This window comes from Labrus mixtus, chromosome 1 (assembly GCF_963584025.1).
Source record: "Labrus mixtus chromosome 1, fLabMix1.1, whole genome shotgun sequence".
NCBI lineage: Eukaryota > Metazoa > Chordata > Actinopteri > Labriformes > Labridae > Labrus > Labrus mixtus.
Window position 1 is genome coordinate 21,391,135 of NC_083612.1, and position 22,921 is coordinate 21,414,055.

Consider the following 22,921-nt stretch of genomic DNA (forward strand, 5'->3'; position numbering starts at 1 on the left):
CACAGTATGCAAAGCTCGGTTATACAGCACATTCAATGTGTAAACATGGTGTTACATGAAAAGAAGTTTGGCATATTTTACATGTAACTTAGCTTACAGCAGTTTTGTTATCAAGCCCAGTGAATGTAAAACATTGTGAAAAGAATCTTGGGCTATTGCATGATATGATATATTTGACAAGGGTTATATTCTAAAGATTGAATGCAAACTTTAATGTTAATTTTACAAACAGAGACTTGAATGTCTGTGCAATTCACTTGAACGAAATATGTGCAAATGACAGTATCGGCATCATAAATCAGCGACAAAGACTTTGATGAAATCGTCTTACTGGTTATCGGCCAAATCAGATATCGGAATAATATATCAGTCGGTATATAAGCTACAATAAATCAAAAGTCCTTCACTTTGGCTGCAGAGGATTAACGATCTCTAGAAATTATATTGAGCTTAAAGCATATATATTTGACTATTTTTTACAAGGTTGTCACACCTGTAGGCTATCCTTGATTTCAGCATATCAAAAAATATATACCTATATTTCCAGAGTATCTCTAAGGACTTTGTTATGCATTTTTAACGTGCCTTGACGTTAGTTTTTAAGGCTCGATTCTTAACTCGAACTCCAAATAATCGAATCCCAGATAAAACCTCCCCTCCATCCTTACATCAGCAGCTGGACTCTCTCCACTCCCAATCTCGACAAGCCTACTCCCTCCTCAGCAGCCTAACCAATGAGTTTCAGTGGAGGAAAAAAAAGATAATCAAGCAGTGTGTTAATATGGGAGAGGATTAAACAAGTGTTTGAGAGTAAGGAACAACGAAAGGTAGGGAAGTGAGTTTATGTTTCTTACAGCATACTTGACCGTCAGCACACTTGATGTTTTGTTGTTTTTGATGAGGACTCGACGCAGACTGTCAACGAGAAACGATGTTTTCAAAGTAGCTTTATTTTTTTTAATACGACGCTTTGTTGTTTGAAAGAAGGAAATAACGCCAATTTTAGTCTGTCACAGATTTGTAGCAGAGTTGTTTTATTGTTGTAAATGAATAACACACCGTTCAGTAGCGTTTCCCGTGTCGCCTTCTCTAAGTAGTTGGATGAAATCGGCGGCTTTTCGCTCTTTCGCGGATGTGTTGCTTTACCGAGAGGTTTTTGATCACTTCAACTTTTGCTTGGTTCGTTTATCATAACCCCATTCAGTGTGAATGTATTTAGAGCAACGAGATTGATGCTTTCGGGTCACATCTGGTCTCCAGACCCACAGCTGGTGAACAAAACCGCGGGCGCTGTCCGTGGTGCTGTAAGCCAAACACACACACACACACACACACACACACACACACACACACACACACACGAACACACACACGAACACACAGCGCTCTTGTTCATTTGTCTCCTTAGAATGCGACACTTAAAGTAAAACATTGAGTAGGCTAAATAAGATAGAGAAATTCATCATCCCCATCCCACCCTCCACTGTACAGCCCTCATACTTACCTCCTCTTTCAAACACTTAAGGGGGGGGGGGGGAGTTCTGAAACCCTTTTGCTTAAGGACACTTCAGCAGGGATTTTCTAAGTCCTTTTCTCAGTGTTATGTTGTCATCTACGGGAAAACGACACTCAGCCATGTGTCTGTCGGATTCCTGAATTTATCAGCCACTTTTGTTTGTAAACCCACTGTTTAGCTTTTTGTCACTTCAAGAATAGTTAACCCCCCCACTATGTTTAGGACTGGAAACAGGGTTTGAATAGCATTGTTCGGAAAATGACAGTCAAGTCTCTGTTTTTGTACCTGTGGATTGTGTTGTGATGCGGAGGAATCCTTGCTTCTCTATCATACTGGAGTTAAGAGCATTTAAAAAGGAGAAGCACTAGATGTGGACACCTTTATTAAATTGTTTCGGTCTGATTGAGACTTCTAAAGTCACAGCTTCTCGTCCTGTCTCTCATCATCACGGAGGTGAGAGGATCCTCCTCACGCGGGGATATCTCAGACAGGCAGTGATAACAGCTTGACTTTTCTTTGCTCCTCTGGGACTTAACAGAAGTCTCTCTTCTTTTTTTTGTGTGTCATCAAGTCAAAAGAGCCTGTCTCCAGGGAGCGTGTCTTGTCTTTACTGAGCTACCCACCACTATATTTACCCTTCCCCTCGGCGCTACAACCAACATCCTCACACCACTCACACCGCTCCACTGGTTCGCAGTTCCTTTCGCCCTGAGCCAAGATGAATGACGTTCAGGAGGCCACCTCCCCTGCCACCAGCCTCAGCGGCCCGGCTACCTGCGTCTCCAAAGTGGAGCTGCGGGTGTCTTGCAAAGCTCTGCTGGACCGAGACACGCTGAACAAGTCAGACCCCTGTGTCATACTCATGGTACAGACCAACGGGCAGTGGACAGAGGTGAGCCCCCGCTTTTGTTTTTTCTATTCCGACAAATGCTAGTTGGACCTTATGGGACCAATTCTGTAGACAGTAGCATTAGGCTTGTAAAAATGAATCCACCATATTTTAGTTATCTCCCTTTCTAAGTCATTAACCACACTATTTAATGTGTAAAGAATTGTACCTCGAATCATACATATGTAGGATTTCAAATTACAGCATGTTGATGTGATCTGTGCACTTGTTTTCTTAATAGTTACACAGCAAGGCTTTGGGGATTGCACACTTTGCCAATCCTCCTCCCATAGTCTATTATCACAAATCTGGAAAAGGTAATATTTTATGATAAAGCAGTGTTTATGCAGGAAATACTATACACTGGTCCCCAACCAGTTCAATCTGTTATTGGTTTGGTAAACTTTCAGCAGTTCTTTCATGCATTTGGAAGAGACCAAGGCTCACACAGCAGCTGTTTGTCTCCTCTGTAGGATTCAGATTGTAAGACAGTTTATAAAGTCTGCTGGTCTCCATGCGTGGACAAAAACCACACTGCTTATATGAAGTGTGTCGATTGGTATTCCAGCTGTAAATGTTTACTTTCTTGGATGGTTCCCAATCTGATTTGAAGCCAGGCAGCAGGTCTCTCACTTCCCTATTAATTGAGCTGTTTAGTTCATGAAGGAGTGCCAACATGTGCCAGTGTTAAAATGTGACAGAGAATATGTAATTATATAGATTTATTGTCCCACAACCCTTCATCCAACAAAAACCTCCCTTTTATTGAAATGGGAGGTAATTCTGCTTGATTCCTGTCACATGGGAGCCATTTGTTGAAGAAGCTCACAGTAATGTTTGGGCTGTATGAATGTGGAACATGGATACAATATTTTGTGGCATGTGATGATAAAAGCACTCAGCTGACAGTGTGGAGCACACAGCAGTTATGGATTTTTCTTGGTAGTAAGTAGGTTGTTACATGAGAGGACTGACCTGGGTTCAATGTAGCATATGTGAGTGGCTATTTTAAGCTACAATTACTGAAGGCAATACATATAATGATCTCAGATGTGTTATATATCTATCTGTCTGTCTATCTATCTATCTATCTATCTATCTATCTGTCTGTCTATCTATCTGTCTGTCTGTCTGTCTGTCTGTCTGTCTGTCTGTCTGTCTGTCTGTCTGTCTGTCTATCTATCTATATCTGTCCGTCCGTCCGTCCGTCCATCTATCTATCTATCTATCTATCTGTCTGTCTATCTGTCCGTCCGTCCGTCCGTCCGTCTGTCCGTCCGTCTGTCTGTTGTAACCAAGTGCAATCCTGAGATATAAATAGGCTCCTTTAGTAGTGTTTCCCTTTACTGACAGTAACATGGCAGATACCTATTTTTCACAAAAGTGCTCAGGGTTTAACCAACTTGCTAAAACATGAAAAAGCTCCTTTGTTGTTATGAATCAATAATTTTAGTCCAGTTATACAACACCAAACCAGTCTTTCCCACAGTGCTATATAGTTAAGGCACCTGCCTTAACAACACGCACCTTAACTAACTAACTAAAAGGGATTCAAATTCTCCTGCGTCTATATGTGAGATCCAACAGCTTTGGGCACACACAGAAATGTGTTGTTAAGTGTTGATATTTCATTGTGTATGATTAAATTTTTTCTAACGAGTCTTTTCACTGTTTCATCTCACAGAGCCTCGATTAAACATGAAGGTATCAGCTGAGGACAATCAGAATTTTATTGTTAGTGACGTAACAGCCGGCTGTAGTCTGTAGCGGCAAACTTAGACAAACATACTCTGTTACAGAGCGCTGTGTTTAGTCCAAAAACTGAAGATACAGCTCCTAAACTAATGCACCTCCCCCTGTAGTTACCACCTACCACCTTTCTGCTACCTTAACTGGCGAAGTTCATGCAGGGAAACACTGCAAAACAGCAACAGGGGACATGTTGTAAGTATTTTTACAATTACACGTAGCGCACCAACATACACATGCACTGACAGGACTATCAAACACTGGTAACACAAAAGAACATCACAAAAGAATACAACAGCCTAAAAACCATAAAATAACTTTATACAGTCATTTATTGTAACAAAGGCTAGAAGCAGAATAGTAATTTCAATGTATTGACTTTAGCACAGAGTGGACATACACAACTTAATGAATAGACATACAGGTGTGTTCATCTTTATGTATAAAAAAACAGCAGACACCTAAATTGTTGCTGTCATGTGCAAACTTACATTTTCAGAATTTAACTTATTAATATCATTTTCATTTAACTAATTTTGTTTTTATTTTTAATTGACTATGTTTTGTATCGCTGACCTCGCAAGGGGTCCCCGACCCCCACTTTGGGAACCAATGCCCTTACATACATCCCCTTGATATCAAGCTACACAATAACCTTCCAACTATATTTCCATCCAAAACAGAAATATTTACAATTAAGTTTCTTGTGAACTTGTGAACTGGTGCCACTGGGTTTTAAATGTGGTGTGGTTACCTTTCTGAGGAAGGGGTTGCAGAGCTTTATATTGGCATTGCGTTTATAGCATTAGAACTAATAGGATGCAACATTTCATGTTTATGCTAAGTGCTATCAATAATACGGATAGAAAAGATTTTGTTATATTAAAATTAATTCAGATGGCTTTTGGGCTTTTTCTCCTCTGATTCTGACTGACACGATTGAAACATACTGTCTAGAGCTCCACTAAACCAATTGTCACATGCAGCATTGTTATGTGTGGAGAGATGTCAATCTATTTGGTCGGCCACGCCCACACAGTCTTGAAATAAGGTTCAAACAGCAAATTGAGCTGTTTTCAATCATCAGCCTTCAATTAGGTTTTTCTAATTGTTGTATATATTTATTCTCTCTCAGATTATGTGGATGGTTATTTATACTCCCATTTCTAACATAAGCTGTATTTTGTACATTAAACCAGAATTCTAGAGGCTTAAAAAGATCAAATTCAAGACTTTAAAACGCTCTAGAAGGTTCTAATAGTCTATTATTACTACCTATTGACTGAATCAGAATTTGAAAAAATAAAATATGTCTATTTTGTCCACCTCTACCTCTGTATCTCTCTGAGAATTCACAGTACTGACAGTGCACACCACTTTACAATCCTCCGCTGTCAAATCCCTCAGCACCGTTGCTTGTGCAAATTGTTTACTTACGTCAACAACTGAGTAAGAGGCTGAGCCCACTCATATCACCACCACCCTCTTTCTCCGCTCTGATATGCCCCCCTTGACTTACTGCTGTTTGCTGAAGTGCTTTGTCTTTATAGCCTTAATTCATCACCTGATCTCTTCAAGCACAATATAAAAAATGATATAAAGAAGGTGGAGATAGACAATGTTATTTTCTCTGACAGTAGGTTTCTCTTTTTTTGAGTAAACTGGACTCCGTGTTTGAGTAAACTGGACTCCGTGTGCTCCCATGATAATGAGTTTATTCAGATCTATTTGTTGATATCTATCCTGAACTACAGGGGCTCACTATGATAGATAAAGCTCTACATACCTGTCAGGACTGATCAGAGAAAGCTTTAATTTTCCATGTCAGGAAACTCTGTAGTTCTGGCCCCACACCAGCAACAAACAGGCGTCTCAGGCTTCAGCACAACCTATCCTCCATAGCTCTGATAAGCTTTCAACAGCAAACAGACTCATCCCAAAGCTGTCCATCCAGATGGCACGAATAGAGAAGGAGAAGACAGGCAAAGATAATAATGAGAGATGGGAATGATTGAAGGTAAGGGAGGGATGTTTGTCATCATAAAAAAAAGAAAAAATCATTATTAGTAGTATTATTGTTTTTTTTAATTCTAAAGCTGAGAAAGTGAGGCTGGTGCTTAGACATATTTTAGTTATACATCTAGAACCTTGACAAGGACCAAAATCTGATTATTTTCGACCATGTTCTGTTTATGTTTTAGTTCAAGCATTTTGAAATGTGAACTGTTTCAGAATTGACTGAACAACGAATTGAATTGCATATTGATAAAAAGGCAAAAAAAAAAAATGTAATGTAACGACTCAACACATTCAACCCTGTTGTGCTGAATGCTTAAAAGCTAAATTGAAAACAACAGGAGCAGGACAGAAGTCCAATTAAAATGTTTATTCATGCATGAATGTTTTGGGCAGCGGTCCATCCTCAGCATGCATACAGGCAACAATGTGAAGCAAGGATAAACAACACAAAATTACAACAAACAAGGAAATGGTCCCACAGGCGGGGTTACCAAGAAAGCAAAAACTTGAGTAAGTGTAAGTAGAAGATGATGAAGATGCTTGCATACAGGTAGAGGGGGTTTCTTGACTCAGTTTTAGTAAACTTGTCCCATTAGATGCAACGGTCTCTGCAGATCAATAGAGTCTGAGTCATCACTTTAATCCTCTGATGAAACATCTCTTTTCTGACAGGAGTGCTCTCTTTCAGGATGATGAAAGATGCCCCTGCTCAAAGGGAACAAGGGGTCACTGAATGGTTTGATGAAATGTTGTTAATTGTTTTGTTTTTCATAGCTTTCACAGTTACCTATGGCAGGTTTTAGAGCAGCCTGTTGGATGATGAGCGTTCACAAACACACCAAATAAGGGAATAATGTTTAGAAGAATGAAGTTGAACCTTTCATAAGAGTTCAGAAACTTGTATGCCGATGCCAAGAAACTTGGAGGCTGCTCATGTGGCACATAGTGAAACAAGTAAAGGTCAGGGTCAAGTAGTTTTTAAAACATAGTCAGAAGAACAAGTAAAACAGAGTAAAAGGCAGGCTGTCATGAAAATAATGTGAGATGTAATAGTGGAGATACTGGAGCACATTTTCATTAAAAAAGAGACAGAATAGGCAGCTTTAAGGGATTTAAACACAGCTTGAAATATTGATTGATATCGAATGGAAAATTGTAGAAATTGTTGATGAAGCACTTCCAGTTCCAACGATGAGGAGCGTTAAGGGTTGGTCGCAAATGCCTTTGATCATCAAAATCAAGGGATTTTGCTGGGAGGGGCTAAAGGTGAAAAAAATGGTTTTCCCTGTTTAAGCCGTGCCAATATTGCTTTCCTATCCAATATCCTCCTGAATCCTTATAAACTGAAAGCTATCCCACTCTCAATCAGATAAATGTTATTAATAGTGGCCTCAATAAATCTTTACATCAGCACATGGAATAAAATATGAATGCATTCATTAACCAAAAATGTACATTTCTATTGGTTTTATTTCTTTCTTCTTTTTTTATTGTATTTATTTCATATCTAAAGGCATAAACATACTGTCGTTTTATCAGGGGAGGGAAACATTGTAAAGTGACATTGGACTGTGACATGCAAAACTGTACCCAAGGATATGTATCTATGTTGAGGATAAACTCTTAACAAACAGTTTTAGATGACAAGGAAAGCGCTACATTCACTTTTAGATGTATAACCAATTGATCAACTGCAGACTGTAATGAGTCTGTTCTGTTTTACATGATTTAAATAGGTTGAGGTTTAAGTCCCAAACATGCATAAAAAATAAACATATACACAATACATCATGATAATTTTATGTGAATATTTCATTTTTTTTATGTTAAAAAAAATAATCTCCGCAGACTTGAAATCATTTTTAGATAATAATTTGGCAACAAATTGGAAAGTGCATGCATGTCCATGGATCTGTTTGGGAGCTAAATCCTACATTAAGAGCTATTGGGGGCCTCAAAGAGCTCAACTTCTCACTGTCAGCCACTGAAAGACAAGCATGGACGCTGAGATTAAATGTCCAGGCCTTCCAATCTTCTCTCATATCATCCTCTTGACTGAACTTCATAATATTTGCCCTTCTTTCTGCCCAAGTGCTCCTTAAAATAAGACAAATCTGTTAAACATTGTTTTCAATCCTATTTCTGAGTGATCTTGCTGTACAATGATACTGGATACAGTCTGCAGAAGTGCTATTGCTTTGTCAGAGAGAGGTTGACTATCCATAAGGTGTGCTACTGCTTTAATCACACAGTGTATTCAAAAAACTACAAAGTTTAAATATACCAGATGTAAGTGTTTGAAATATTCAAATCTTATAAATTGTGTCCACTCTCAGCTCGACAGGACAGAAGTGATCAAGAGCAACTTGCACCCGGTCTTTGCCAAGGTTTTCTCATTGGACTACTACTTTGAGGAGGTCCAGAAGCTGCGATTTGAAGTCTATGACATCCACGGCACCCACAGCATCGGGACCCGTGATGACGACTTTCTGGGTGGGGTGGAGTGCACTCTGGGCCAGGTACGTAGATAAAATGTGTGCAGGGGTTGACATTAAGGTAAATTTGCCAGTGGCCCTCTGATTTCAGAGATCACTGGCCCGACCATTGTAACCGCTGGCCCAGAAACGTTACTTTTGATTCGAAAAATAACAGTCACCAATTTACTCTTGAACCATTCTGATGCAAGATTAAATTACAACTTTTATTTAATTAATTGAGCTCTAATTATATCAAATATTGTGTATTTTTATTATATTTATGTGCTCATGTTTATTCACCATGCTGGTAACTGTAAGAGTCTACTTAATCTGACTGATATTAATATGAGGCTGTGATAGAACTGGAATTGTGATGATCACCTTTCTCTCCTTTTTCTTCTCTGTGAGAAACTCTTCATCCTTAGATCTTTACTTTAGGAGCTCTATTAAGGGCTAAGATGCTTTGTGAATAACTATTATCTTTACCAGGATCTAGTCTTTAACTTTAAGGGGAAATTTAGTTGTGGCCCTGCTGTCACTCTCGACTCAAAAGCTCGGCTTTTAAAACCTTACTGTTCCTGATTATGCATACATACAAACATCTATGTTTGCTAACCCTGTGCAATAGTAGGCTACACACATACACATGTCTGTATATGCAAACTGGGTGCAGTATGTGCAATCACAACATCACTTTAAAGTTACAGGCTCGGGGGAAAATGTGCAATTTACCTCAGTACCTTATAATCATGTGCCATACTCCAGAACTTTTTAACTTTAATACTCTGACATTTTACATCCAGTAGCAGGCACTTTAAGCACTTTAACTCTGAAGGTCACTTTATCCTGGTTTGTTTTGAACAACATTGCACAGCCACTTTTTATACTTGTATATATGTGTCTCTGTCAACTAAAGTACAGTTTATGTTGTTGTCTATAATTCATTGTGGTCTTTATGTAAATGTCTATAAGTATGTACGACCAAGCTGCCAAAGTACAGCAGATGGGAAGTAGCCTATGGCTTAAATCTGGCATATTAACAAGTTTATGTTCATTAGTGTGCACTGTTCCTTTTTTAAAATAAATTAATGAATATTGTCATACTTAAGTCCAACAAATGCAACGTAATGGATAGTTACAGCTGATGACTCAGATCACTGTTCTCTGCTCTTAGCATTTAAGTCCTAACACCAACATTTATGTTTCTCTTTTGAAGATTGTGGCCCAAAAGAAGATGATGAAGCCTTTGTTGCTGAAGTATGGAAAATATGCGGGCAAATCCACCATCACGGTAGGCTTCTTACATCGTGCTCATTACCTTACTGCTCTGGTAGATGGATTTGTCGGAATTGCTGGATGTAAGGGAAATGGATGGAAGTGACTAATGGCCAGCAAAGCCAAGTGAAGTAATGAATGGAAAATTGATGGTATTAGCAGAAAGATATCTGTCTACATCTGTGCATCTGCTGAGGCATCGTTATGAGCTTTTATTCTGTCTGTCTTAAAGTGCTTATCTCTTCATCTGTTCTGTTGTCTATCTGTCATATATATATATATATATATATGTATATATATATAGATATACTGTACATAGTTTGTTGTTTTTACAGTTGTTAAAAGTACACTTCCTCCATGAGATGAGGTTTTTTTTTTGCTTTCAACCCAGGGTAGCAAGCAAATCCAATTCAAAATGATGCATGCATTAGACATTACATGAGGAAAATAAATCATGTTGGTCCATTAACCACTATCTTAAAGGTCCCATATTATGCCTTTTCTGGTTTTATATGCCCTTTAGTGTGTTTTCCAAGTGTCCTGTGCACGTTTAGGCACATCTATGTGCAAAAATGCGTAACACGGCTTCTCCTACGTCCTCCTGTTAGCTGCAGCATTAGCTGCATGTAATGCTCGTTTCTAGCCCCCCTCGATAAAAAATTGTCAGTACGGCGTCATTGTCAGTGTGAGATCACTGATCTAAGCCCATTGGCTCGTTGTGGCAAGCCCTGCAGCTCATGTTGAAATTTCCGAGACGCGTGCTGAGCAACTGACCAATAACGACAGAGCGGATCGGCAGACCAATCAGAGCAGACTTGGCCCACGTGGGGTCTAACAGTGGGGGCTCAGCAGAGTGTAGCTGACAGACTCAGAGCGGAGAGGGAGCATGGAGGAGCAGTACATGAAAACAGACACTTTTTTCGGACTTTAACTATTGTGAACGTACAAAAGTAGGTACATAGATTAAATATACGAACCCCAAAAAGGGCATAATATGGGCTCTTTAAAGCTAACTAGGGATTGGTGCCATATAAAGCACAATACAAACAGATCAGGTCAGTGTTCCACTCTGGTCTGCACAGTAATGACATTACTCTCGTCAACCATATACAGCACATACAGGATGTGGACTGGTACACAATGCAACCCGCCACAAGTGGGAGGAAGCTTTTCATCCTCAACTCTGAATACAGTAATGACCTGGCCTGAGATTTGAACCCAGGACCTTTGTGCTGTGAGGAAAAGTTAGAACAACTCATCCATTAAAAATCATCATCACTTCATCTCTTGCCAGAATTGGAATTTATTCCAACCACAGCCTACAGCAAAGACCTTTTATAAGGTCTGGAAGATAATATTGAGAATTTACTCGAGGGGATTTTCTGACCATCTCTTTCTGCAAATATAGAGAATTTAGAGCTTCATGATGTTAAACCCTCATCCAAGCATGTAGCTGCTACCCACACATGCTGTCTTTGTTTGTTTTCTGCATTTATAAAATTCTACCATTTGCTTCTTTTCTGCTTGCTGCGCCCTTATAGAGAGTTTATATATTTGTCAGTTCCAGAGACAATGAAAAATCAGAAAACAATTGAATAAGTAAATGGCATTCAATGCTGTTGTTGATCTGGGGGAGAGGGTTAGCGAGGCTGCAGGTTGACTGGCTTTAATGTATTGTGATCATCAAAACAAGGTGGTGTTTGTTGGGTCTTACTTTTTTTATAACAAGGTAATCTAGATACACCAGCTAAACACAGAACATGAACTGCCAACTGTAGGTGAAGAGAGTTAAATGTCTTTGTGAAGTTTTGAGCAAATGTAGCCAGCTCAAAGTGTATTTACTCCGACTGTCTCATTTTTCCACCATGATCGCAAAGTATAAAAGTAGCTATGCAGATTTTTCAGGTTAAGTACAACAAAAGGCAACTGTTAATGAACGATATGTAAATATTATGGAATGAAAACGTCTGAGGCTCAGCTCACACACAGCTCCGTATGAAAGAGATGTTGTTATCTCAACAGGACTGACATGGCTCAATAGTGATTTGATAAAAAAAAGTGATGGAAATAGAACAGCATATAGAGGCCAAGGAGAAATTCTCAGACACCTTCAGCCTAGACCTTTTATAAAGACGTTTTCTTCTCACTTCATACCTTTCAGAGAACACTGACTGGTAAAAAGTACAAGTTTCCTACTTTGCCAATCATTACTGTCAAGTCCTGTCAAGACCTGGCCGTGCAAGCTCTACAGCTGAAAGTTTGATGTGTACGTTTCTGTCAGTTTCAAATGGAGAAGGAGAGCGTACCTCTGTGTTCTGTTAGAGGGCCAGACAGCCCCTCGTTAAGCAGCAGAATGTGTGCGGATTTTTAAAAATGGCAAATCTGAACTTTCTTCTTTTTGTAAACACTGGGACCAATTTTAATGGTAACAATTCTGTGTTAAGTAAAAAGCGCTTCCCTTTGTTATCTGCTCACCACAGTGCCACTGTTATATAAAAATAAGCTTTTTTTCTAATAGAAATAAAAATGGTGTATACAAACTTCCAATAAAACTTGTATAAAAGACCTTTGTTAAATTTCAGTCTGAATTAAAAAACATGGCAGATGAAGGTTATGTTTTAGAAGTGAGTGTGTCACAGTGGCAGCTGACATAATGTCTACTCCCTGAATAATATTGAAATTTAAGTACAAGTGCAGATGAATTGTAAGTACAGGAGTTTCTCTAATTACCACACAAAATATATTTATCTTTTTAAATGCCATTAAATATCATATTTTTTAAAAATTACATTTAAAATCTTATATAATTTCAGGTCCATGCCGAGGAAATCTCTGGCAACAACGGATATTTGGAGCTCTCCTTCTGTGCCAAGAAGCTCGATGATAAGGTGAGGAAAGGACATGGTTCTGATGGAAATAGAAACTGTGTGCATGATTTGTCATAACATGTATTTTAATAGCACTAGACAGGGATAGTAGAAGAAGAAATATCATTGTCATGGTACTGCAGTGCAACCTCAAATTAACCCCACAATGCATCAGGTGCCTTGAAGTCAGGCCCACTTGAAATATTATATTTCAGTCATGCACAAATAATGAATGAGTTTATGTTAAAGCAACAGCAAAGAAATGAAATGCTCGATACCAAATTTATATGGTGATAACATGTTCTCAAGTGTTAAAGTTCATTGATTGATTTGTGAATATACTTGTTTCAAATGTACTTGACGGTGAATAATATCTCACATTATGTGAGTTTTCAATAGTTGATTTCATGCTGTCTCTTTAAGGCTGGATATCACTGACCTTAGCTGCTCCTGCTCTCACACTGTCAAAGTTTGCTGAAGGCACATTTCAATCAAAAAGACAGCGGGAGCTTTCATCCAATCACAGCTCTGATGATCTGAACTCACCCATGTACGTAGGAGCAAGCCTTAGGATTCAATAGTCACAGGTCGACCTTGATCCCCGGTGGTGTTCAATTTGAATTTTCTACATCACTTATTTTTATTTTGGCAGTTCGTGCCTACACCTGCTCTGTTGGAAATGGAACCTGATTCTTACACAAAGGCAACGGGGGGAAAACCAGCTTGGTTTTATGTGCGTCATGGCCCCTACATAATTCCAGTCTGCTATAGAAGTAGAGTTTAAACAGAAATCCTGGTGAATCTCATTTGCTGCTTTTTTTCCCTCCACATTTTTCCCTCCACAGCTGTGGAGCAACAGTGTTTTCATTTTGGTGAACTGGGACACAAGAGTGAGCATTTTTTTACTACGAACAATCATTACAAAAGCTGATTTTGAGGGAGACGGATGGGGTTGGAGGGATGTGTGAACCTTACGTATCCACTCAAAGAACAGGAGGACCTCATGAAGGCAAGGAGGCTCAAACAATCTATTAGCTCTACAACTCAATTAAAAGGTCCACATTCTTTTTTTCTTTTTCTACATGTGTTCAACCAAACTTGACATTAAGGATGTCCTTTCTACTGTTTAATACGCACAGAGCCTGGCTGAGTAATGCTAATCATAACTTTTATGAGAGCAATTAGTGACGTTCACATTTTTAAGTAACTTGACGATAACTGGTTACATAATAGTTTTCTATTTACACACGCAGTAGACTAACATTAAAGTATTCAATTAGAATCATGTTTCGAACCCTGTCCCTTCTTGATGTATGTATTCATAATTTTTCTTTAAAAAAATACTTAATAATCCAGCTTTAAAGGCAGAATGTGCAACATTTTACACATAAATACAGCACAAATCAAGTATATCCTGTGTAAATGTCTCTCTGAGTCATGACTGTTAACCAGAGTTAACCAGAGTATGCTAAATATAAGCCTGCTAACACAACAATGAAGGCAATGGGCAAAGGACAACTTTTTTCTTAATGGTGCTTTATTATGGTGCATTCAAATTCACAACTCGTTTGTGCGAACTCAAGTGGAGAGGGTTTGGAAGTGTGCCGCTGGAGGAGAGCGGCGGCTTCAGAATAGCGGAGGTGTCGCCAAACAGCAGTTTGTTTTGGTTAAAATGCTGGTGCTCAAGAGCGACATCTACTGGAAAAGTCGCACATTCTTCCTTTGAATAGTTGACTAATGTGAAAAAGTAATTTACATAAGCCAAAGTTATGACTGTCAGGAGGCGAAATGAAGTAAACCTTTTAGCTTCTGTCTTACTTTAAACTTGTTTCATATAATTATTTAACTTCCTCTCATAATTAGATTCTGCAGTCATGTGTATCACTCACTCGTACATTTTCTTCACAATGCTAATTAGCTGCTATGGATCTCTTGGGTGCAACCGTTTATCTGACACACACACAGACACACAGACACACACACACACACACACACACACACACACACACACACACACACACACACACACACACACACACACACACACACACACACACACACACACACAGCGATGATGAGTGAAGAAACAAACTGTATGTAATTAGCTTCCTGTGTGCTGTATCACCTCTCAGCCTGCAGTAAATATTGAAGGATCCCAGTATGGACGCTAATGAACAGGAGGATTAATGATGATATACCATTAATTGTGCTAATTGAAAATGATTAACATGTGAGTTATTGTTAGCCTGGGAATACATTTTGACATGTGTCTCGGATCAGTTCATGCTACCCATGCCCCTGGCCAGCTGTTACCATAATGACAAAGAGAGAAAGCTACAGCTCTCTTTGCTCCCATCCCTCAGGAGATGTTTCTGGCTAATGTGGCGGGAAATGCAGAATTAAGTGTCTCATGTGGTGTACACAAACCCCCCTAACCTTCCCCACCCCTTAGCCACTAAACACTCAAGCTCATTCACATTCGCAGACACACACACAGTAATTATTTGTTTTCCTCCCTGAAGAATCGATTGACGTAAATAATCAGTGTTGCTCATCTCTCAGACGCATGTAGAAACAGAGGATCATTTAATAACAGTTAAAGGCTTTAGATGCGATTTTTTGATCCAGCAGATGTCGCTCTTGAGCACAAGCATGAAACCAAAACAACTCTCTCGCTGCATTGTTGTGTTAGCATGATAATGCTAACGATCTTTATTATGTTCGTCTCTTCACACTGCATGTAAATTTACCCGAAATGACCGTGATCTAAAAATGCTTACGTGCCATTAAATTAAGCAGTGAGTACAGTATGTTATTCTTCTTTTCTCTAGTCCCTCAATTAAACAACTTTTATACGCGAGGTGATGAGCCGGCCGGCTGTCCTGGCGATGTAAACAAACTGAAGATAGGACTCGGAAAACTCGGAAAGCATCACAGACAGTGGGACTCGGGTGTTACACCCATTGTAGACAGTCATGACTCACAGAGTTATATCAGAGGATATACTTGATTTCTATTATATTGTAGTGTGAAAAATCGCATATTAAGCCTTTAAAGATTCAAATTCATGTGCGTTATTCCAGGTTAGTGGGGATTTTTATGTACCGATGATAGGCATGGACACAGCCGCCATTGAGTTGATTAGAATGCATGATGGCAATGATGACAACCCATTACTGGGCTATTTTAGATAACCTTCAGCACATGGGAAGTAATGAAGTGCAAAAAGAAAGTGTACATTTATTGCTAGCTCTGAAACTGATAAAGACTGTAAATAAGGCTTTGAGAAAACAGTAATCAATCAATCAATCTAACTTTGTACACCACTTTTCATACAATAATAATTTAGTACAAAGTGCTTTACATACAAACAAAGCAATTAACAACAATATCCTCTGACCTATCCTCTGATTCTTCTGAATCAATCTTTTTTCGCCACATTGATGATGTCCCATCCAAAAGAGCCGCCATGCTGTGCTGTAAATGTTGTTCCTGCTTCTTTCTGGCCAAAAATCACAGAGACAATTTCCTCTGCCTCTTCAATCAGCTATTAATCAGAGTGAATGGCCATTTGGAAATGTTTTACTTTCCTTTCATAATATACAGTATATCTGAACAACACATGATAAATGAACACTGTATTCAGAAAAGTATTTTGTCTGTTACATTCAACATAATGTCTCAGAAATATCAGAAGACCTAACCTGACTCATTCATTTTAAGAAACATACCTTTAATCTTAAATCAGTGTCAAATGTGTCATAACCTGGCTCAAGGGCTATGACAAGTATGAGAAAGGACACCAGCTAACTTGCAAATAATAACGATTTATTTAAAGTAATCTAATGACGTTAGAACAGCAAACATGGAGTGTGTCCGTCAGTAAGGTTCAGTAGTGTGACAGTGGATGTGTGGCATAAATGAAGTGTGGGGTGTTGTGAAGCAAAATGTAACAAAGTCTGAAGTGTGCACACCAATCATCCCATGTGGCATGAGAGAGAGAGAGCGAGAGAGAGAGAGAGAGAGAGAGAGAGAGAGAGAGAGAGAGAGAGCGATCCACCCTGGGGTCGGGCTTTTATGCCCTGAGAGAGAACCGGCCCAGGTGCTCTAGAGTGGACCAGCCAAATCCTCTAGGAACAGGGAGACAGAACCAATTAGTAAAAACCTGTTTATACACTAAGGCAGTGACCGTCACAAATGTAACATAGATTGTTATTTCTTTTAATTTTTAAATAGATCTCAATTTCATTGGACAGCTTTTATAAGAATATTAAAAACAACTATAGTTTACTGTTTGAGCATGCTTTCCCTAATTTGATTTACATATCTTTTTTAGAAAGAAAAAGTGACCATTACACCCACTCACTATATTTTGACTTACCTTTTTTTCCCCACACTATAATCAGCAGTCAGTTGGCCGGTAGTTTTGATACTCTTTTCTATTCTGCAGGATCTCTTCAGTAAGTCGGACCCTTTTTTGGAAATTTACCGAATCAATGACGATGAAACTGAACAGCTTGTGCACAGAACTGAGGTAAATATGATCATATTTGCCTCTACTCTTTCAACAACAGCTGTGTCTACCACTTTGCCTTATATGAAATGGTATCCTACTCAAACAGGTGATTAAAAACAACCTCAATCCTGTGTGGGAGCCTTTCAAAGTGTCGCTCATATCCCTGTGCAGCTGTGATGAGGACCGCAAGCTCAAGGTATGGGACCTTTAATCACAGCAGTAAAAGCAACGGTGATTAGTGACTCACAAACTGGACAGACAGCATGCTTCCACTGGAGTCAGAAATCAGGGCCATAATGAACGTGCATTTTATATGCATGGACTTTAAATAAGTAGGAATATAGTTTAATAAATGTATCATCACATATTGTGTGATACCTTGTGTGCTGCCAGACCTGCTCAGTAAAGGTTGTAAACAGTATTGTCTGTGTGTGCAACAGTGCCTAGTGTGGGATTACGACTCCAGGGGGAAGCATGACTTCATCGGCGAGTTCTACGCCACGTTCAGGGAAATGCAGAAAATCTCCAGTGGGAATAAGGTCAGTGAACATAGAATCACAGAGAAGAAAATGCTTAGGATATCTGGCTATAAGTGGATTTTCTGTCTTCATCTTTAACCTTCTCTCTTCAGGTGACGTGGGATTGTGTGAATCCAAAGTACAAACAGAAGAAGAGAAACTATAAAAATTCAGGAGTTGTCATCCTCAGTGACCTGAAGGTAGGAATCTGCTGCAGAAATTCTGTGTGTATATATATATATATAGATAAATATATATTTATTCTCTCACTGTACACCCAAATGGAAACATTTCTAAGCTGTTTACACTGAGGATAATTATATATATAAAACACATTTAATACCTTTAGAGGAAACAGATTTGTTGAGTTAATACAGTTTTAATGACCAGATGCTTCCATAAACAACACTAAATATATTCACTCTTCCATCCAAGTATCCTCTCTGAGGTTTGCCTTTTACAGATATGTTCTTTTTTTCCTTGCAGCTCCACAGAGTTTACTCCTTTTTGGATTACATCATGGGAGGATGCCAGATCCACTTTACGGTAAATTGAGCCATCTGTGATTAATAACGCTTCCCTGTTATAGAATTATTTACATCATACTATTATCAATACTAAAACTGAAATGCATCTGCATTTTCTATTAGTTATTGTTGCCTATAGTGAATAAGACTTTTTGTAAAACGTCTTTGGTGGTTCATTGGTAGGGTGACCATATGCCCTGATTTGACCGAGACCGTCCCGTTTTCAAGCTACTTGTCCCGAGTCCCCACAAATATCTATAAAACACTAATATGTCCCAGTTTTCAACAGTCTGTGTCCCGGTTTTAACCCATTGAAATACCAAAGCAGTACACCATGCTTACAACACTGATTTGTCTGAATATACTGCATGTTAATCAATGTTGTTGCCAAGGCTGTTGCTGTTTTAACCAATAGAAAATCATCACTAATCCATCGTTCAATACTGATTTGTCTGTTTATGTGTCAGACAATCTCAAGCTTGTGTTGTGTTGCTTAGCTGGCCCAGCTAATCATGTCATACTGAAAAAGGAATTTTTCAAAAAGCTCCTACAGCTTCATTTAAAAAGCACCAGGCATTGAATGTGCTGCGTTTTGCACACACTGCAGGTGTCCATTTTCAGTCACTGCTGACGTACAAAGCCGTATTAAAACAAGCGAACACAAACGGTCAGTGCAGGCTGGAAGCAGCAATGTTGTGATTTACTTCAGTGATGCAAACTGACAACCAAAGGGGCTGCTCAGGAGGAAACCTTTAACTACAACCTTGAGTGATTAGTGCAGGTCACCGATCTGTGGATCGATACATGTGGGTTTGTGGTCAAATTAAAGTGTCCTGATTTTGAGGTTTGAAAATATGGTCGCCTTAGTCATTTGTAAAGAATTTGTCTTCAAATGTCCTAACAGTGAAAAACAAAAAAACAGCTTGCAGAATTTGATATCCAAACAAGTTTTATGCTTAAGGATGAATTTTATGCACTTTAATTTTTCTTTATCATTTTAGTCTAATGCAAATTTTTAACTTTAAACATTTCGTACGAAAATATAATACTTTTAACTCCTGTATACCTACTTGATAATTTGAGTCCCTTTGCAGGAGGATCTTGCATTCAAAACAAGAACATTTACATGTACAGCTTAAACGATTAGCAGAAAATATTTGACATTGGCAACTATGTGTGACGATCTTTTCAGTCGTTTTTCATGCAAATCATTTCATGTTTCCATTTTAATGGAATTATAATGATTTTTATTTAATCCATATTTGTACCTGTATGTCTCACTGTTTTCAGAATTTTACAATCAAAACAAATAATCACATGAGAAAACTAACAGTAGTTTTCCTTACACTTACCTATTTTTTTAACTTAAGGTTCTTTTTCAATCAGCACTTTTACTCATAAACAAGTATGACTACAGTTTAGTATTAATACATTTACACAGTTAAATGATCTCAATACTTCCCTAACCACTGTTAGTTTTCAATCATCTCTGTCCCCCTGAAACATCCACAGTGTTCACAGTCAGTTTTCTTGGCATCTTTTATAGAATAAATTCTAACCTCTTTTTACTCTTGCCCTTTGGTCTGCTCTCTCTGCTCCCTCTCACTCTGTGGCTGGATTATTACTGAAGCAGTGAATATTAATCATAAGGACCACTGTGGTAGAGGCAGTTGCTCCCTTGTTGAAATAACTGGCTACTTGGATCTAAAGTATATGGGAGCTGTAGCAGCTTCAATCTACCGTGTGTGGGTGTAAAAAGCGCAAATTCTTACCACTGATAAGATAATTTATGCTTCCATTTGGCATATTTTGGGCTCGCTCACACAGTATGATATAATAACCAGCAAAAAAAAAGTAAGCAAAAAGTTAAGACGCCTAAAAATCGATACTTGTCATGTTGTTCATGTTGCAAAATTTTCAATCCCTTCTCCCAGGTTGCTATTGACTTCACGGCATCCAATGGAGACCCCAGGAACAGCTGCTCTTTGCACTACATCAACCCTTACCAGCCCAACGAGTACCTGAAGGCTCTGATAGCAGTAGGAGAGATCTGTCAGGACTATGATAGGTTTGTCTATCTTTTGTTTCTCAGTAAAGGCTCTTTGGTGCCTGAGGGGATTGTCCATGTCCCCCATGGTGAAATAGAGCTGCAGAGTGCTCCTTACTTGCTGTTTCTGTAGGAACTCACACTCTAAACTAGCCTCTCCATTTTAAGCGCAACAGAAAGGATTGTAATGGAAATCATGAAGCACTGGGAACAGGATTGCAGCACAATCCAGCAGGTTATTACATTTCTGCTGCCCGTTTGAAATGGATTTAAGAGGACTGAATTGTGACCATCATCTTTGCTCTCGCTCTCTCTCCGATTCGTGTCTGAAAAACATTTTGCATTTTAAATTCATTCTCTTGGTTGATCTACAAGCCTTCCTTTGTCAACAAAAGCTGCCAGTCAGCCTGCTGCACATAAACAATCTTGTTTTACGCCCACATGTTCACATTTGCAAGTCAATTTAAATTTGCTTTAAGCTGAGAAACTATTTGTACCTGCAAAAAGTAGAGCAAACAAATTAGGCCTCTGTTGGCATTACTAATGCATGAGGCTAATCTGGGACTGAAGCTGGTGGCTTGAGGAAGCAGCAGTCAAGGACACTGGTAGAATGTTCTTGACCAAATTCCTTTACGGTTCAAAGTATCCATTAACTTCCAGCTTCCATCAGTCCATCGGAGAGAGGACATGCTGACCTTTATATCTGCCACAGGCATTTGAATCCTGTACAGACATCACATTTGTTGCTGACAGTTTTATGGCATTTCAAGACCACAGTTTAAATAAAGTGACAGATTCTGTTTATCTCAACAGATGGAACAGATTGAGAGAAAAGATTAAGCAAGGGGCCTTTCTGTCCCTTAAAAACTACCAGTGGTCTTGGAGAGAAAAATAAAAACACATTAGAATATATCTGTTATCAATGTGTGTGAGGCATTAAAAAAAAGGTTAGAATTGCTTCAGATTTCATTTTTTTATGCCATAAAACCACAGATGATGGTATATTTTTTCATTAAAGGAAAACAATGTCTAAAGAGCAGTTTGTGTTTGGTGGGAATCTTGACTGAGTTACAGTCATGGGAAGCTCTAAAGGGACTTTAATTGATGTGTGACAATGTGTTTTTCACGTCAGGATGTAGATATAAATCTTGATCTTGATCTTTAAAGATCTTGTGTGGCTTGGAATTTGTTAACTTTGTCTCACTAGAACTAACATTAGTACTTTTTTAAAACATAGTTGATGCCGACCAACCCAGTGGTGTTATTAAGATATAGATCAAAACACAGTAGCACCCCTGGTTCCATTTTCAGCCTTTTGTTGCATGTTATAATTTCCCTTCTCATACTCATGTTTTTTGTTTCATGTGGCTTCCATCACCCTCCAAAAAAGTGAAAAAGTGAAAATAGGTTCATACAGTATCTAATATATACAGTATATGCTCAAATGTTTAATGTATATCATTATTGCCAGTAATGATATAATCATGTAGAATACATTCAGAGAGGAAGAGGGAAGTCACAGTTCTAAGCACACACACACACACACACACACACACACACACACACACACACACACACACACACACACACTAAAACACACCCACACACTTCAGCATAAGCCTGTGCCTGTTTGCTCAGTGCTAACAGTCTTGCATGTTCACAGCCTTTCTGTTCACAGTGGTGACTGCTTGCGCTTTCTCTCGTGGATATCTCAACAGTTCAGTTTCCTCCGAGCATCTGCTACCGCTACAGGTCCTTCTTCTTAGCTCGCACAGGCTCATTACCCTGAACTAAAGAGGAACACATGCAGAGATCGGGGCTGACACCGTATAGCAGGCACTTCAATAAGAAGTGGGAGGCACTGTGGCAGCAGAAATAATAGCCTGGTTTGAAATCAGATGTTTAAGATCGAAGAGATGCAGAGTAAAGCCTGTTTGAGGAATCACTGTAGACACAGAAGCTCTTCAGAATTCTTGATGGTCTCAATGTAAATACTCGTGGATATCCGATATCAGAAACTTGTTTTAGACTCCCTTTTTTTAGATTCTGATTAACTGATTGAGAACGAATATAAAACCATGACACACTGCAAAATGCTTCTCAATACTGCAAGCAGATCTGCTTGCTAATTAAAGTGAAACTATTTATAATACAATATATTTCAGAGAAAGACCCCCTCATCTGTCAAAACTAAGACAGATGAGGATTAACACTTGTGATATATTCCTATTGAATATCAGGGGAGCACTGTCTGGCTAATTATAGCATCTTGCAGATCGTACTGGAGTCACAAAAAAACCTGCCTGAAAATGAGCATCTCATTCTCATTCTACATATACGCAGGAGCGTCATACATGGAAACATACCTCTGAGTGTGGGCAGCCCCTTCCCTCCTAAGTTTGAGTTATTAGTGAGGTGTAACATGTGGGCAAGCGAACCTTTTAGCCTTTAGTGAATATAGGTGATGTGGGATTTTAGAGTCCTTGCAGAGGAGTGCATTACAGAGCTGGAGTGACAAGCT

General features: G+C 38.9%; 1 protein-coding gene across 1 annotated transcript in view; it reads left to right on the forward strand.

Annotated features, from left to right (window-relative positions):
* Positions 1-709: 709 nt before the first annotated feature.
* cpne7 (copine VII) overlaps positions 710-22,921 on the forward strand; it is a 34,703-nt gene continuing 12,491 nt past the window's right edge. The window contains exons 1-11 of the mRNA XM_061038299.1: positions 710-827; positions 2,088-2,408; positions 8,510-8,692; positions 9,867-9,941; positions 12,739-12,813; positions 17,243-17,326; positions 17,415-17,504; positions 17,749-17,847; positions 17,940-18,026; positions 18,313-18,372; positions 20,288-20,421. Of these exons, the coding sequence (XP_060894282.1) occupies positions 2,235-2,408; positions 8,510-8,692; positions 9,867-9,941; positions 12,739-12,813; positions 17,243-17,326; positions 17,415-17,504; positions 17,749-17,847; positions 17,940-18,026; positions 18,313-18,372; positions 20,288-20,421 (1,061 nt within the window). The 5' untranslated portion in view covers positions 710-827; positions 2,088-2,234. The remainder of the gene's footprint in view (positions 828-2,087; positions 2,409-8,509; positions 8,693-9,866; positions 9,942-12,738; positions 12,814-17,242; positions 17,327-17,414; positions 17,505-17,748; positions 17,848-17,939; positions 18,027-18,312; positions 18,373-20,287; positions 20,422-22,921) is intronic.